This window comes from Myotis brandtii, unplaced genomic scaffold, assembly GCF_000412655.1.
Source record: "Myotis brandtii unplaced genomic scaffold, ASM41265v1 scaffold182, whole genome shotgun sequence".
Lineage (NCBI taxonomy): Eukaryota > Metazoa > Chordata > Mammalia > Chiroptera > Vespertilionidae > Myotis > Myotis brandtii.
The window spans coordinates 3646548-3663891 of record NW_005356751.1 but is presented as its reverse complement, the minus strand read 5'-3'; the positions used below and the strand labels follow the sequence as shown (position 1 = coordinate 3663891).

The 17344-nt window shown below is 38.4% G+C and overlaps 1 protein-coding gene across 3 annotated transcripts in view; it reads left to right on the top strand.

The window, feature by feature from the left end:
- Window positions 1-17344, top strand: part of GALK2 (galactokinase 2) — a 132505-nt gene that overhangs the window by 33380 nt on the left and 81781 nt on the right. For all 3 annotated transcript variants that reach the window (XM_005863960.2, XM_005863959.2, XM_014537824.1), the window contains exon 5: window positions 3259-3405. In XM_005863960.2, coding sequence (XP_005864022.1) covers window positions 3259-3405 — 147 coding nt within the window. The remainder of the gene's footprint in view (window positions 1-3258; window positions 3406-17344) is intronic.

Here is a 17344-nt window from a genome sequence, read left to right as displayed (position 1 = left end):
CTCCTTTTAATACTAACTGATCTTTCTGTTCTATTTTGCTAATTTATGTATTTCAGGGGACGGGGTAGATATGACTTTTTCTGGGTGGTGTTCATAGGGGCAGTAGTGGCTGTTCACAAGTCAGGTACATCTGACATCTTTCTGGTTTTTAAATTTCCCCTCTAAATTTTCTTTTGAAGGATACATTCTAGTAATATTATTCACATTTTGTTCCAGCTGCATTAATTTAACCTCTTAAGTCTCAGATCTGTTATCTATAAAATGATGTCACTGCTATCTCAACAGGGTGGTTGCAAGGATTACACCAGCGGTTCTCAACCTGTGGATCACGACCCCTTTGGCGGTCGAACGACCCTTTCACAGGGATCGCCTAAGACCATCCTGCATATCAGATATTTACATTACGATTCATAACAGTAGCAACATTACAGTTATGAAGTCGCAACAAAAATAATTTTATGGTTGGGTCACAACATGAGGAACTGTATTTAAAGGGCCAGAAGGTTGAGAACCACTGGATTACACAATGCTTGATGTGTAGTAGACATTCAATAAATGGTAACTAATATTATTATCAGGTGGGCTTACAAAAAATGTAGTGAAATTTATTGGCTCAGTGGATAGAGCATCAGCCTGCGGACTGAAAGGTCCTGGGTTCGATTCCGGTCCAGGGCACATGCCTGGGTTGCAGGCTCAATCCCCAGTGGGGGGTGTGCAGGAGGCAGAGCCGATCAGTGATTCTCTCATCATTGATGTTTCTATCTCTCTCTTCTCCTCCCTTCCTCTCTGATTAAAAAAATAATAAAAATTTAAAAAAGAATAAGTATTTTCCTAGAAACTTTGAATAATTACTTTGAACATCTCTAATGTCATGTACAAGAATGAGAAAATAAAATATTTCCTTTCTCCTAATTAAAAAAGTGTAAAGGACAAAAAGAAAATCGATTTGCTAAATCAATTTAATTTGTTATTAAAATCCATGTTTTAGAGAGCTTGTGTTCCTTACTGTCTGGCAGTCTGATCTGAAACTTTGTCATGAGTGGCCTAATGCTCAGTGGCCTATCTGTTAGAGAAATACGTTGCATTTATTTCTTATGTGTAGTCTTTAATTATGGAGGTTCTGGTCTTGGAGTTTCTCCTTTCCTTCGTTCCTTTGTTCCTTCCATCCTTCCTTCCTTCCCCCAGATACATGGTAAAAATTTATGAGAAAAGTTATTGGAAGGTTTTAAATCTTCAAATGATTTGACTTGTCATATATGTTATTGGGAATTACAGTATTTGGAAGCTTTTACCTGGCAAATGCAATTTGATCTTCCTTATAGCAGCATGCCTTTTGTAGCATATGGGTAAGGTAACCTAAATAATGCATGTTGTTTTGTGTTGCTTTTGAGAATTCCAGGTCCCAAAGCCATCCCTTTTGGTTTAATAACTTATGTGCAAAAGCAGGTTTGTGCAATGAATTTTTGACAGAAAAGTAATTTCAAGTTAGCCTGTTCAGAGACCTTCCAATTCAAATACTAGAAAGGTCCAGAGGATAATCTGTTTATATTAAATCGAACATGTTATCCTTTTGGGACAGAGCTATTACAGAATTTGGCAAAAGCCATTTGCATTTCTGAATCTGTTATAAGTTTTAATTTAAACATTGCATGATAAATTTGTAAGTATGATTCACATTCATGACACCTTGTGAATCAGTTTATGGTTAAATATATAGCATTCAACAAGGATTTTTTAAAAAAAACAAGCTGTCTTGATGCTCTGTATAAAAGGGCATTGGCAGCAGCAGTGTTTCAGTTTATAATCTGTATTTCTGGAAAGGAAATTTTTAGATGACTTGAAATCAAGAAGAGAAGTATACATCCAACTGAATCTCTTCTTTTGTGGTGCATGAATTTTGCCGGTTTAGGAAAAAAAGGACAAAAAAATCAAACCAGTCTTCTTTTTTTTTTTGGTAGAGTTTTGTTGTTACTTTGGTTATTCTAACAGTTTATTGAAATTTCTCCATAGAATAATATGTATGATGAAATGCATACTTACATAATATGATAGTATTTTGTACTTTGGTCTTGAGCCATTTGAGTAATTTGCAAACAGTGGTACTTTTCTTGATGAGGAAGCAGCCTTGAATTTATTTACTTTTTAAAAATATTTTTATTGATTTCAGAGAGGAAGGGAGAGGGAGAGAGAGAAAACATCAATGAAACATCAATGATGAGAGAGAATCATTGATCAGCTACCTCCTGTACACCCCACACTGGGACCAAGCCTGCAACCCGGACATGTGCCCTGACCGGGAATCTAACCATGACCTCCTGGTTAATAGGTCGACGCTCAACCACTGAGCGACAATCTGTGTGAGTGAATTTATTTTTAATCTTAAACCACAAAGGTTATATGTGATAGCATCCCAAGTGTCATCCTACATATTCATCTAAGTAACCTAGAGCTTTCGATCTTCAGATTAGAGAAATAGAGTTTCCCTGCTTTGTTTAGAGTTTGTACTCTTATTTGTGGCTGAATTCTAATTTAGCTGTCTTGAGAGCTACCATATGGCTAAATTGTATCTATAAACTCTAGTAAAAATCTGGATTTCCTCATATAGCTGACTTACATTAAATCACAGTGACAGTGTGCTGGCTCAGATTTCTGATTGCAATGGAGACGTTCTCATCCAGAAACTGGAGACCTGGGTCCTACTCCTAGTTTCCTACCCATGATCTTGGGAAAGTCTCTTAATATTTTGGAGCCTACGTTTTTCCATAGGAAAACGGAACTGAAAGTTTGGAGCCCTTTTTCTTCAGAGGCCCTGCTGAAGAAAGACACTCCATAGAAATAAGCTACTGCTTGATGTTAGAGTTTTACAATCTCAGAGTGTTGGGATGTACTATATAGCGATTTAATCTATCTTGCTAATAATTGTGCATTTCATTTCTTGCTACTTGAGAAGTTTAATTATAACTGTTCAATATTTTTCCATATTTGTTCAAATCAATTAATGTCCAAGAAAGAGAGAATTTAAGGCAATTTTAGGAAATGGATCAGTAGCATTTTGTTGAACAGAGTAAAAAGTAATCCTCATATTACCATACCCTTACATAAAATGTCATAGATGCAACTGAATTGCACAAGTAGTTTCTATAAATAGCATAATAAGTCCATTGATAGACTTTTGCTCCCTGCGGAGTAAAATAACACTTTGCTACTCCTTGAATCCAACACCAAAGTGACTAATGCTGTCTTTTCTTCTATCCTTAGGAACACTTTGGTCTTAGTGACCTGGCGGGGATGAATTGCCTGGTGGATGGGACCATCCCTCCAAGTTCTGGCCTCTCCAGCTCCAGTGCGTTGGTCTGTTGTGCTGGCTTAGTGACACTCACAGTTCTGGGAATGAACCTATCCAAGGTAACCTCACAGAAACCTCTTTTTCTAAAGATATTAGTATCCAAATCTGAACATTAGAATGTCTTCCTTCGATTGGAAAACTTTGTCTTACTTAACAGACTATACATGCACGAATTGTAACTTAACAGGTCCTGCTTGTGATAAACCACTCTAAGGTAGCTGACACCTTCCAAGCAGTGAGTATATCTGCGAATAACTATATTGAAATGCTGTTAATCTACAGTGTGGAGTTTGAATGCATGGATATCTTTTAGATCACCTCATTAACAAGTTTAGAACAAGAAATTCTAGGCCTCATGGTTGGACCTGCTTATTTTCACCCGAAACTTTAAATATTTGACAAGCAGTGGGTAAAACCAGGCAATAAAGGAACTGAACAGCATATCTGTTTATGCCAGCAGGTTAGTCACTGATATAAACTTAAAAAAAATATTGCATCACAAAGAGGAAGTGCTTATTTAGAGGAAACATAAATCCTACAGGAGGTCAGAAAGCCTTAACTTTACAAGTTCACATAAATCTCCATCTTTGCAGTTCAGAGCAGGTGTGCTCAGCTTTAATTAATGCTTTGAGTTCTGGTTTCAATCAAATGTTATCATATGTTCTTTTTATTCCATATACATACACTTCCAAGTTTATAAATGGTTTGGGAACACAGATTGGGCATCAGGCAGATCAAGAGAAAAGACATCTACATGCTTAGTCTTTTTTAAGGCTATCTAAACTTCCAGTTTGAAAATTTTATATGTATAACAGAAAAGAGAGAAATGAAGGAGAAAGCAAAGCCTCATAGCATTTTCCTCACCTGTTATATGTAATTATACATTAATTAGCCCTTTGTAAGCAATGGCTTATTTGGAGGGAAGGATGATTTGCTGGTTATTGTTTGTTTGTTTGAGAGGAGAGAAAGCAAGGGAATGAAAGTCCATATGTAAAAACTGTCTTAATTTAACCATTATTTATTTAGTGGTTCCTTTGTGCCAGGTAATGTTAAAAGCATTGAAGATATCCTAGGTAGTTTTAACCCTCACAGTGCTTATGATCCAAAAGGGGAACAGAGACAAGTACACAGGCAACTATTATAGAGTGTGATAAATGGATAAGTGCTATGCTATGGCAGCAAATCTAACCCAGATTTAGAGAGCATAGGACAGCTAAACTGAGACAAAAGGATTTGTAGATGTTAGTCAAGAAGTACCGATAGCATGAGAACACTGATAATATCAGATAGGCATGTATCAGGTAGAGGCCACATCATGTGGAAATATATAGGGTAGAGTGATCATGGCTTATTGGAAGAACTAAAATAAACCTAATCTAAATGAAACAGAGTAATTTGGATGATAGGGTAGAAGACTAGCTGCTTGTAAACCATGTTGAATAATTTGGGCTTTATCCTGATAGCAGTGTAAAAAAAACCATTGCAAATTTTTAGGAAGGAGGGTAACATAATCATATTTTAGAATTATCACCCTGGCTCTATTATAAAATCTAGATTTGAGGGCAACAGTATTAGCAGTAGGGAGATAATTTGGTTTAATGAAGTGGCAGTGAAAATGAGGAGAATAAACTGGTAAATTTAAGTTCCATCTCAGACAGAATCAATAGGACTTGATTATTGATTGGGTGTGAGGACTGGGGACACAAAGAGTCAAGGATCATATTCAGGTCTCTGACTGGATGTGAATCATGGGAATAAGTAATAGAGATGGAAAACTAGGTGTAGGGGAAAGCAGAAATGTTGAGTATGAGGAATCTGTGGACATACTGATGGAGTTATTTAAAATTTAGTTACAAACAATACCTCTGAAGGGAGATCTGGACTTGAGGTGGTCCATTTGAGAGTCATTAGGATGTAATTAATTTTGAAGCCATGAGAGTAGAGGAGAATATCCAGGGAACAGTGCAGGTAGAAAGGTGAGGAAGAGTATGACAGATTCTGACAGGCACACACATGTGAGGGATGGCAGAGGAAGAGATGTCCACTGAAGAGAGTGAGTAGTCACCAGACGGATGGGAGGAACACTAGAAAGCGAGGCAACTGCAAAAACAAGGAAGAGAATATTTCATGGAAGGAGTGGCAGTGGTGTCAGATGCTGCTGAGAGGGTGGGACAAAGATAAGAAGTAGCCAGTAGATTTAGCATGAAAGAAGTTGAATAAAACTTTGGAAAAAGCAGTTTAAAATAAGAAGAGGTTGAAGGGTCTATGAGAAGTAAAAAAGTCTGGCTATGGAAAAAGAGATAACCTGGTATCTGTGATGGCTTGAGGTCAAGGAATTAATTTCTTTTTTTAATGGAAGGATTGGTGAAACTTTTTTTGGGGGGCATTATTTTCTGGCCCTTCAATGGTGTGAATATCTAAGGGAAAAGAAGATAAAGAAAACTTGAACTTTTGGAATTAAATCTGGATGTCCCTGTGCTTTCAAAGTAAAAAAATAGCAAATATTTTGGCATAAAAACAGACACGTAGATCAATGGAATGGAATAGAGAGTCTAAAAATGAGCCCACACGTATATGATTAATTAATTTATGACAAAGAAGCCAAGAATATGCAATGAGAAAGGACAGTCTCTTCAATAAATGATGTTGGGAAAACAGGATAGCCACATGCCAAAGAATGAAACAGGACCCCTATCTTACACCATACATAAAAAGGAACTCAAAATGAATTAACCACTTATAAGACCTGAAATGATAAAAGTCCTAGAAAAAAACATTGGTGGTAAGTTCCTTGACATGGTCTTGGTGATGATTTTTTAAAATTTGACATCAAAAGCAACAGCAACAAAACAAAAAATAAACAAATGGGGTTACATCAAATTAAAAAGCTTCTGTATAGTAAAGGAGACAAAAACCCAAACAATCCAATTAAAAAAATGGGCAAAGTATTTGAATAGATATTTTTCCAAAGGAGACATACAAGTGGTTAATAGACACATGAAAAGATGCTCATCATTACTAATCATGTGGAAAATGCAAACCAAAACATCAGACCTGTTAAAATGGTTATTATCAAAATGATAAGAAATAACAAGTGTTGGCAAGGATGTGGAGAAAAGGGAACCATTGTGCACTGTTGGTGGGAATGTAAATTGGTGCAGGCACTATGGAAAACAGTATGCCCTATACAATTGAAGACAATAAGTACTGCAACAAAAAGGTAGCCCTACTTATATATCCCATGTGGAACTTGTTAATTCATTAATACACTAAATGTCTTATGTCTGAAACCTGTATAATGATGTCTAAGTCACCCAGAAAATCTGGAAGACAGAAACTATGAGTCAGAATGGAACTGAGAGAAGAGTATGGTGTGATAAAAGACCTATGAAATAGAAAAGGCTAGAGGTTTCAAGATGACAGAATGAAGACTCTTTCTTTTTCCATCACTCATTTATTCTTCTTTTCTCAAATAATCATCCCCAAACAGTAGGGAGATAAGAAAAGAAGGCACAAGTTCCATCTTTGATGTAATCAAAGAGACATAAATAACCCTAACTCACAAGACACAAAGATGGAAAGTAGGTGAAGGATGGTACATGACTTAGCAGACTGGAGAAAGGTCAGAGCCAAGTGCTTATGGAGGGAGGGCTTGCTCATAGCCCTCTGGAAAGGCTTAGGAATTAGAGGCACCAGTACCAGAAAAGGCAGGTGGGAATTTATTTGAAAGTCTTTCTGAGGATCCATTAGACCCTCAGAGCCCACTGGTTAAGGAAGGAGACCATTTCCCTCCACGTTTGCAGGAGTCTCTGGAGAAATAACATGGGGGCTCTAAGTACTGTATAAACAAAGGCAGGAGGAGAACAGAATTGAAAATCAGGGGATTATAGGATGTTCTGCATCTCAACAGTGACATTCATTCCCAACTCCCTTCCTCTGGTCAGCTCTGGCACACTGGCCGCCTTACCAACCCACCAGGAATACTGGACGATCCTTCTGAGAGGAAACAGCCATCCTGGAGACAAAATGACATTTGGTGACCTCCTCCCACAAAAACTCTCCTGCTACTCTAAGACCCTGTTAGAAGCCCATTTGAAAAGTTTCTAATCAGCTTTTTAGTGACTCACTATTAAATATGATAGAACATTAAGAGATAATTAGACTTTGGAAGAAAGCCTCCAACATGAAGCAAACAAACAGAGAAAACAGGGACAATGCTGAAAGCTGAAGAATGCTTCAAAGAAGCCTCGATGTCCTCAGAGATAAAAGAGAATGTTCTAGAAAGAATAGAATGTTATTTTAAAAAGATGAACAAACAATAAGAAAGCACTTTTGGGCATTAAAAATATGATAGCTAAAACAACATGTTCTGTAAAAGGATTGCAAGAACTCTCTGTTGAAATAGGAAATAAAAAGAGCTGGCCATAAGAGAAAGATAGGAAAATTTATAAATCAATTCCAGAAATTTGATATCTGACTAGTAAGGTGGAATAGAGAATACTATCACTAGAAAATAATTAAAAAAAATATTTCTCCAAAATCAACAAATGACAAGTCCTGGCGAGGATGTGGAGAAAAAGGAACCCTCCTGCACTGCTGGTGGGAATGCAGACTGGTGTAGCCACTGTGGAAAACAGTATGGAGTTCCCTCAAAAAGTTAAAAATGGAACTCCCATTTGACCCAGTAATCCCACTTCTAGTACTATATCCCAAGAAACCAGAAACATAGGGATATATGCACCCCTATGTTCATAGCAACATAATTTACAATAGCTAAGATTTGGAAACAGCCTAAGTGCTCATCAGCAGATGAGTGGATTAAAAAACTGTGGTACATCTACAAATGGAATACTATGCTGCTATAAAAAAGAAGGAACTTTTACCATTTGCAACAGCATGGATGGAACTGGAGAGCATTATGCTAAGCAAAATAAGCCAGTCAGGGAAAGATAAATATCACATGATCTCACTCATATGTGGAATATAATGATCAACATAAACTGATGAACAGAAATAAATCCAGAGACAAAGTAGCACTGAACAGATGGTCCAATCTCAGAGAGAAGGCAGGGGGAGGTTAAAGATCAACCAAAGGACTTGTATGCATGCATATTGGCATAACCAAGGACACAGACACTGGGGCAGTGGGGGCTTGCCCTCGGGGTGGGAGTGGTGGTGGTGGGGGGTGTCAATCAGGGAAAAAGGAGACATATGTAAAACTTTAAACAACAACAAATATTTCTAAGTAAAAACATGAATTCTCATATTGAAAGATGTTCACTAGATGCTCAGCATAATAAATGAAAAAAATCCCCAAATGATACCTCAATAAAAAATTTTTAAAAAGAAATACACACACACACACACACACACACACACACGCACACACACACACACACCAAACCAAAGTATACCATCTGGGAATTTTGAAACTTGAATGTTAATAGAGCTCACATCAAAGCTGATTGAGAGAGCAAGAGAAAAGAAGGGAAATGTAACAATCAAAGGATCAGGAATGAAAATTAACTTATCAAAAACAACTTTAGAAGATGCAAGGCAACAGAGTAATATCTTCAAAATATGAATTTAGCTTATAATAAGTGAATTGATAAAGTATAAGGATGGAATAAAATATTCTCAAACTTGCAAAGTCTAAAAGTCTACAGGATGTAATCCATGCAAAAACTGGGGAGTAGACCAAGAAAGAAGATGACATGGGAACTGGGAAATGGGGAATCCGATGTAGGAGAGAGAAACTGGGTAGTTTTTGAACATTAGTGAAGGGAAATCCCAACATAACTTATACCCATGACATCTAGCAGTTAGAAAACTCTCAGTACAGATTAGAACCAGAAGAGGGAGGGAACAAGTGAAATTGATAAATCTTATCAGGAAAAACACACTGATAAATCTGATCTGTTTGACCACATGGAAAAATGGATTGAGAGTGATATTACCGAGTTGTCTTAGGGTCTGGGAAGGCTTCTGGACATACACATAAAACAAATTAAATGAAGAAATTAGGAAGTTATTAAATATAGGAAAAAGAAAAAATATTCCAGAAAGGAAATAAATTATTTTTCATTATTTGGCTCATAAGCAAACAGTATCTTAATAATGAATGCATTGAATATGGATTTAACCAAAATTTTGGCATAAATTTGTTGAGGAAAGATTGGGGGTAAGGGAAGTTGGTGTAAGTGAGCTAGAATCCTCATTTACCATAATAGGAAGGTGGTAGATAAACTTTAAAATGGAATAATCAGGAGGTAGCGCGTAACTGGGACTTAATCACTTAAAGCCAGAGCCAAGTGTTGACAGTGACTCTGGGCACAGCACTGGGAGTGGGGATGAGAGGGTGAGACTAGGGACTGCTTTTGTTATCATAATCCTTTTAGCTTGTTTGATCTCTTAGATTACGTGCATAAATTCCTTCAGTGAAAGTAAAAATTAATTGAAAATAAAGAGAAGGATAGAGGGAAGTGGTTAATGGAATGAAAGGTAAGAGGGGCAAGGGATGACCCAAACTAGTGTAGTTGGGGGAGCTGGAAGATGAAGAAGGGAGAAGGGATTCAATGAGTCAAAGTTAGAGATTGAGAACAGATGAGCTGCTGGACTGTGACCAGATCAGAAAGGCCTAGGGAGAGGCTTGTTGATGGGTTTTGGGTGAAAGAATCCAAGAAAATGCAGGCATCTTCCAGTTAATGGCAGCAGTCCATTCCAAAAACCAGAGGTCTGCACAGGCGGGGCCTATTATTATTTTAAGTAGGAGAAATTATAATGCATTACTCAACTCCACTAACTAATTTTCTACAATGTTACAAAAACACAGTAAAAATTCCTCTATATAAGTAACTCGGAAATACAATGAAAAAGACTTAAAACAGCCTTCTTGAACATCAAACAATTAATATGGTGGTTAACAAGAAGTTACTTTACATAGTAATACTCTGTATGTCTTCTCTGTCAACACCTGGTGTTCCAGTATTTTGCATACTATTTTGCTAACAGTGTTGTATTTAGGGATTGGTATGTAACTATATATTTTTTCTTACATAAACACCTTACGTTGAGAGATACATACAATCTATGAAGTCTGAGTATCAAAACCCAGGAGGTGCTCTATCTGGAAAACGTTAGTTGGTGAGACATTCTGTAAGGTATACCTGCACTTTATCAGCTCAGGATTCAGGTTGCTCTACACTTGTGCCCAGTTTCTTTGTGTTCTTAGGGTTGTCCTTGGAGACCAAGTTCCTCTTAAGGATCTTAGATTAGAGACAGCTGCCTTGCTTGGGAGATAGTTTACAACTCCAAAGGCAAGCCCTAGATCAGTGATTCTCAACCTTGGCTGCACATTAGAATCACCTGGGAATCTTTTTAAAATTTTTATTTCTGGGCCTCATCCTCCGGAAATTCTGTTTCTTTGTTATGGGGTGGGACCACAGCATTCATAACAAAGAAACAGAATTTCCGGAGGATGAGGCCCAGAAATTAGGATTTTAAAAAGATTCCCAGGTGATTCTAATGTGCAGCCAAGGTTGAGAACCACTGCCCTAGATAATAAAGTGTGTTCGGTTGACTTCTCCCTACAAAATCTTTTCTCTGCTGGGGTGGGCTGAAGTGTTGATTTTGAATTCATGAGATGATGGACTGAGCAAGTGATGGTCAGAAGATCCACTTTGGAGAATTGGGGGGTACAGTAGAAGAATGTACAGCTGAGTTGTATCCCTCATATTGAAGTGTAAGGAGGAAAAAATCTCTTATTACCTTAGTTGATGAAGGCTGAAATGACCAGCAGGGAGCAGTGGAGTAGGATAGTATTGTATGTGTGGGTATCTTTGGCATTTTTTCATAAATATAATTCTTGTGCCCAGGCCAGGTGGCTTGGTTGGTTGGATCATTGTTCTATACACCAAAAATGAAAAGATTGTAGGTTTGATACCTGGTCTGAGTGCATGCAGGAGGCAGCCCATCAGTGTTTCTTTCTCACTTCTCTCTCTCTCTCTCTTTCTCTCTCTCTCTCTCTCTCTCTCTCTCCAATGAAACTTATCCTGGGGTGAGGATAAAAAACAAAATAAGTGCCTATCTGGCGTGGCTCAGTGGTTGAGTGGTAACCTGTGAACCAGGAGGTCACGGTTTGATTCCTGGTCAGGGCACATGCCCGGGTTGCGGGTTTGATCCCCAGTGTAGGGTGTGCAGGAGGCAGCCGATCAATGATTCAGTCTCATCATTAATTTTTCTATCTCTCTCTCCCTCTCCCTTCCTCTCTGAAATAAATAAAAATATATTAAAAAAAGAAAAAAAGAGTAATTCTTGTGACTCCGAGTAACCCAGAATATGGATTGGGCATAAAACTTTTCCTTGAGGGTTGCAGTCCACTGAGAAGCTGGGGAAGCTCAGAATTAGGTATAAAGAATACTGTTCATTATTCGGAAGCTTGGCCTAACAGGAATAACACTGGATTTGTGTCCCAGAGAAGATGCTTTTCAGCTATAGTATACATTTCCTAAGTCTTGGAAGCAGCTATTCACGGACATTTACTGGAAACCTTCTATGAGCCAGGCATTGTAGCAGGCAGCGAGGATACAGCTGAGAATAAATTGGTGAAGACCCTGCTTTCATGGAACTTACATGCTGGTGCTTGTAGTGATAATGAATAGCTATCCAAATAATTATATAGTATAATATCAGCTAGGGCTATGAGGAAAAGTAGGCTGTAGTAAGGGGAGCTGCTATTTTAGTTAGGAGTTAGGAAATCCTCTCTAAAGAGGAGGCATTTGAACAGAGACCTGAGGGAGTGAGCAGAGAAGGGAGGCAGAAGGAACAGCCAGTGCAAAAGCCCTAAGGCAGCGGTTCTCAACCTGTGGGTCGCGACCCCTTTGGCGGTCGAATGACCCTTTCACAGGGGTCACCTAAGACCATCCTGCATATCAGATATTTACATTACGATTCATAACAGTAGCAAAATTACAGTTATGAAGTAGCAACGAAAATAATTTTATGGTTGGGTCACAACATGAAGAACTGTATTTAAAGGGCCAGAAGGTTGAGAACCACTGTCCTAAGGGAAAATAGCAGAGGCCTGTGTAGGTCCTGGGGCTGGTGAGTGGGGGAGAGAGCAGAGTGGTGGGAGGTGAGCTGAGAGTGGTGGTCAGAGGCCACCTTGTGGAGGGTCTTACTTGCATTTCATTCCAACTGTAACAGGAGGCCTTTGGAGGGCTGTGAGCTGAGGACAGCAAGATGTGATTTATACTGATTTGAGTTCTTTCAGCTGGGAGTACCACATTGTACCCAATCCTGGAATGGGAGGGAATAGAAGAAAGAGAGAGAGAGAGAGAGAGAGAGAGAGAAAGGGAGGGAGGAAGGAAGGAAGGAAGGAAGGAAGGAAGGAAGGAAAGAGAACAGAGGGAGGGAGGGAGGGAGGGAGGAAGAGAAGGAAGGGGAGAGAGAGAGAGGAAGGAAGGAAGGAAGGAAGGAAGGAAGGAAGGAGAACAGAGGGAGTGAGGGAGGGAGGAAGGGAAGGAAAGAAAGAAAGAAAGGGAGAGAGAGAAAGAGAGAAAGAGAGAGAGAAAGAGAGAGAGAGAAGAAAATAAAAGGAATGGTTAATGCCATTATGAAACTTAACACACATAGTGTAATAGTAACAGAAGACCTATTTGTTGGGCATCTATCTCATCCAAGGTATGAAATATTTTATATGTAAAAGGGGAACAGTGTTTTAAGAATGGCTTTGTGGTGAAGTTAAACAGGGAATATTTTAAGTAAGTAGTGAGTCCTAAAAAATATTTGAAGGAAGTGAAGGCTGTGTCTCGAAACAAAGTCCTGGGAGAGGCCCAAGGGCATTTCAGGCAGAGCGAGCCCATAAGTGTCTTATAACAGTTCTCTGAGCCAGACTTATAAATATGTGTCAGCCGAGGCCTAAAAATTCTTATGCAGCCTCATGAAATTCCTTTTAAAACCTTATTTGACTACAGGGATGTTTTCTACTTGCTTAAGTCCCTGAACAGATTTAGTTAACTAAATTTCAGGGGGCAAATTAGTTGTATAGACTAGGGTTGATACTCTTTTCAGAGAAGTGTTTTTGAAGTTTGAAATCCATACTGTGGAAGTGACCTTTGAGGTTCAGAAGCAGAGTAAGTGGAATGTTCAAAGTTTTGTGCCAAATGTGTTCAAGTTTTCATTTTCCCGAGTTTATAAGGGCTGTTTCCTTGAGAAAGTTTAAGGCTACATTTTTTTCTTTGCATATAGCTACTTTTAAGTTAAATATTTCTTGGCCTTCAGAATGAGACCTTGCGCTTAAAAAAGTAAAGGCATGACCAACATTATAAAATGAAAAGAATCTCACAATTATACAAAGTTTAAACTATGATTTGAATCTTTTAATAGCAGTTGGCTACATGGGATAAGGAAAATCAGAAAACAATTTGCACTGTCACTAATTACTACGTTGGAAGTCTATACAAGAACATTGTTTGAGTTTGCTTAGAATAACAAAAACCTCATCTATATAATGATTAAGGAAAATGGTAGTTTAAAGCATTCCAGCCAGATGTTGGCTGCTAATGAACTGCAGCATGGCCTCTAAGAAGATGGTAAATCCAGACTACAATCTTTGAAAAGAATCTCTTAATTAAGTGTCGAACATGGACTGAAGCCATGTGCTCACTGGTACAAAAACCAGGAGTGCTTAGGGTTAGCACTGGGTGGCCTGTGTTTAAAATGCTTGAAAATTTAAGTTGATATTGTTAATATCTCAATATAAAATCATTCACATATAGTAGTTTTATCTATAAAAAAAAAGAACGAAGTTTCTTTCAGTTCTGTGGGATGGTGTTTGTATCTCTGGTTACATTTTTTTCTGGGAGTAGGATTAGAGACTGAATCATTCATTTAATGATTTTGAGTAATTTGGGTTCACTTGGATGATGTGACTAAGCTATTTGATTGCAGGTTAGAAGCTTTACTTTGCAGAGATTTGTTTGGGTCACCTCTGTTTTTTTTTTTCCATTTCCTTTCCTAGGCTAAATACATGTTTGCCTTTAGCATAAACTAAAGCAAAAAGACTAATTAAGGAGCAGCAGATTGGAGGAATATGGGTCACTGTTTCCAAATGGTTTCAAATGAAACCACTATTGCTGCAAATTCATGCCTGATTGTGTTCTGAACTTTCTTTGTGATCCTTAGATCCTTATCATTATTACGTCACTGTGTTTCCAGGCCTCCAAACTTTTATTGGCACCCAGCAATAAGTTAAACATTATCCAATATAATGGAACAATGTAGGTGATATCAAGCATACTACATATCTGCATTGCCCTTACTACTACATTCATTGTATGCAGTGAAAATAATGAAAAGATGGAAATAGGACAAATAACCTCCTTACTAAATTCAGAGGGATTTGTCATTTATTTTCATGCATTTATGTTTCATAGAGGTGATGGCAACCATCTTGAGGAAGAGGTACCCAGACTAATATTTGATAGAGTAATTAGGACAATGAAAGGCTCTAAACCTTGCCCCCATTTGTGACAATTTACTCTGTAACTTGTATAAAACTCCCTGTGTCTCAATTTCTCTTTTTAAACTAAGTGTAAGAGAAGCTAGCTGTTTCTTGAAATTCACAGAGCAAAACAGTTACATTTGCTGAATATTTATAGTTCCCTGACCTTCATGATGGGAGATTTTGGAAATGTTTATGGGAAGAATTTAGCAAGAAAAATAAGTAAGATGGGAAAATAGGTTAGTAGTCAGGAAAGTTTTTGTAATGGTACGAAGTTTTTAAAGTAAGGAAACAAACTGTATTGTATAGAGAAGAAGTGACTCAGAAGGAAAAGGTTAACTAATGGAAACTGTTTAAGGCATTGAAGTTCTGGAGACGAAGACTTGGAGCTTACTACTGAAAAATATGACTTTAAAGATGTGTTAGAGTTTATGTCAGAGTAAAAGATGCCTTCCACCTCCCCCCGCCCATTACTATAGTGCTTAGATGTTATATACACATCATCTTGAACCTCATGGTAGCTTTATAAGGCAAGTTTTATTATTTCAGTTTTGCAGAGGGAAGTAGTGAGGTTGAGAGAATTTATATAATATGACCAAAGACAAACCACTTGTGAATGGAGCTATCTGGATTCCAGCTCAGAGATTTGATTCAAAATAGGTGCTTTTCCCACTCAGTGATGCTGTTACCTGTGGGGTAGTGTGGTCAGTATTGTCGGCATAGGGAGCACACTGCAGATGAGTCCAGCCCTAACATTCTGTGATCTTCCTGATGTCCAAAATAGGTGGAAGTGAATTTCATGTATATGCTTACTCATATGAATTGAATGTTTTTTTATGGGTTGACCGATTTTATTCTCAAAAAATAATTGTTAATATAATGATTATTTTTTTCAAATTCTACCACATCCAAAGCAAAGGGTTGGATGTTTAGGGGGCAGAAAACCCTGTGGATAGTCTTTGGTTTAATGAACTTACAATTTAGTCAGGGAGAATGAATTATAACAAAAATAGAAATGTCACACAAACATAGCATATATAAATTCTTCCAAAGAATATGAACAGAGAGAACAGTTCCCAACTCCTTTTATGAGGCTAGTATAACCTTACTTCCAAACCAAGTGTTGATATCAAACCTTGATACCAAATCTGACCCAAGGACATTATAAGAAAAGAGGATTACTGTCAATCTTTTTCATGAACCTAGATGCAAAAAATTCTAAACAACATTATTAGCAAATTTAATCCAATAATATAATAGAATGATACATCATAGCCAAATTGAGTTTATTTCAAGAATTAAAGGTTGGTTTATCAATTGAAATCAATGTAATTTACCATATTAATAGAATAAAGCATATGGTATCTTGGTAGATAAAGAAAAGCATTTTACAAAATTTAACATTTCTTCATGACAAAAAACAAACAAACAAAAACTCCTAGCAAATTAGAAGTAGAATTCAGTATAATCGCTACCTTTGGGATTAGGGAAGGGGAATGATTAGGAGGGGACATGAAAGGGACTTTCTTGGGGGCTGGCAGTACTTATTTCTTGACCTAGATGGTGGGTTACATGGGTGTCCTCTTTTTTTTTTTTTAAATATATTTTATTGATTTTTTACAGAGAGGAAGGGAGAGGGATAGAGAGTTAGAAACATCAATGAGAGAGAAACATCGATCAGCTGCCCCCGGCACACTCCCCACTGGGGATGTGCCCGCAACCAAGGTACGTGCCCTTGACTGGAATTGAACCTGGGACCCTTCAGTCCGCAGGCCGACACTCTATCCACCGAGCCAAACTGGTCAGGGCTGGGTGTCCTCTTTGTGACAAATTATTGAGCTTTATTTTGTGCTTAATGCACTTTTACTATGTGTCTTATATTTTAACTTTGCATTATATTTTAATGAGATTCGTGCACTGCGAGTGGGGTGTCCCTCGCCCAGCCTGCACCATCTCCAATCTGGGACCCCTTGGGGGATGTCTGACTGCTGGTTTAGGCCCGATCCCACAGGACATCCCTCTCACAATCTGGGACTGCTGGCTTCTAACCGCTTGCCTGCCTGCCTGCCTGATTGTCCCTAACTGCTTCTGTCTACCAGCCTGATCACCCCCTAACCACTCTCCTGCTGGCCTGATTAACACCTAACTGCTCCCCTGCCAGCCTGATTGCCCCCAACTGCCCTCCCCTGCTGGCCTGTTATCACCCCCAGCTACCCTCCTCTTCTGGCCTGATCGCTCCAACTGCCCTCCCTTGCCAGCCTGATCTCACCCCCAACTGCCCTCCCCTGCAGGCCTGATCTTGCCTCCAACTGCCCTCTTCTGCTGGCCAATTTGGTTTTGATTGGTCGGTTTCTATGCCAGTCAGTGTCAAAAGCTCCACCTCCTAGGCAGCCATTGGCTCCTCACAGTTCACCCAGATTTGGTTCTGATTGGTCGGTTTCTATGCCAGTCAGCGTTAAAAGCTCTGCCTCCTAGGCAGCCATTGGCTCCTCACA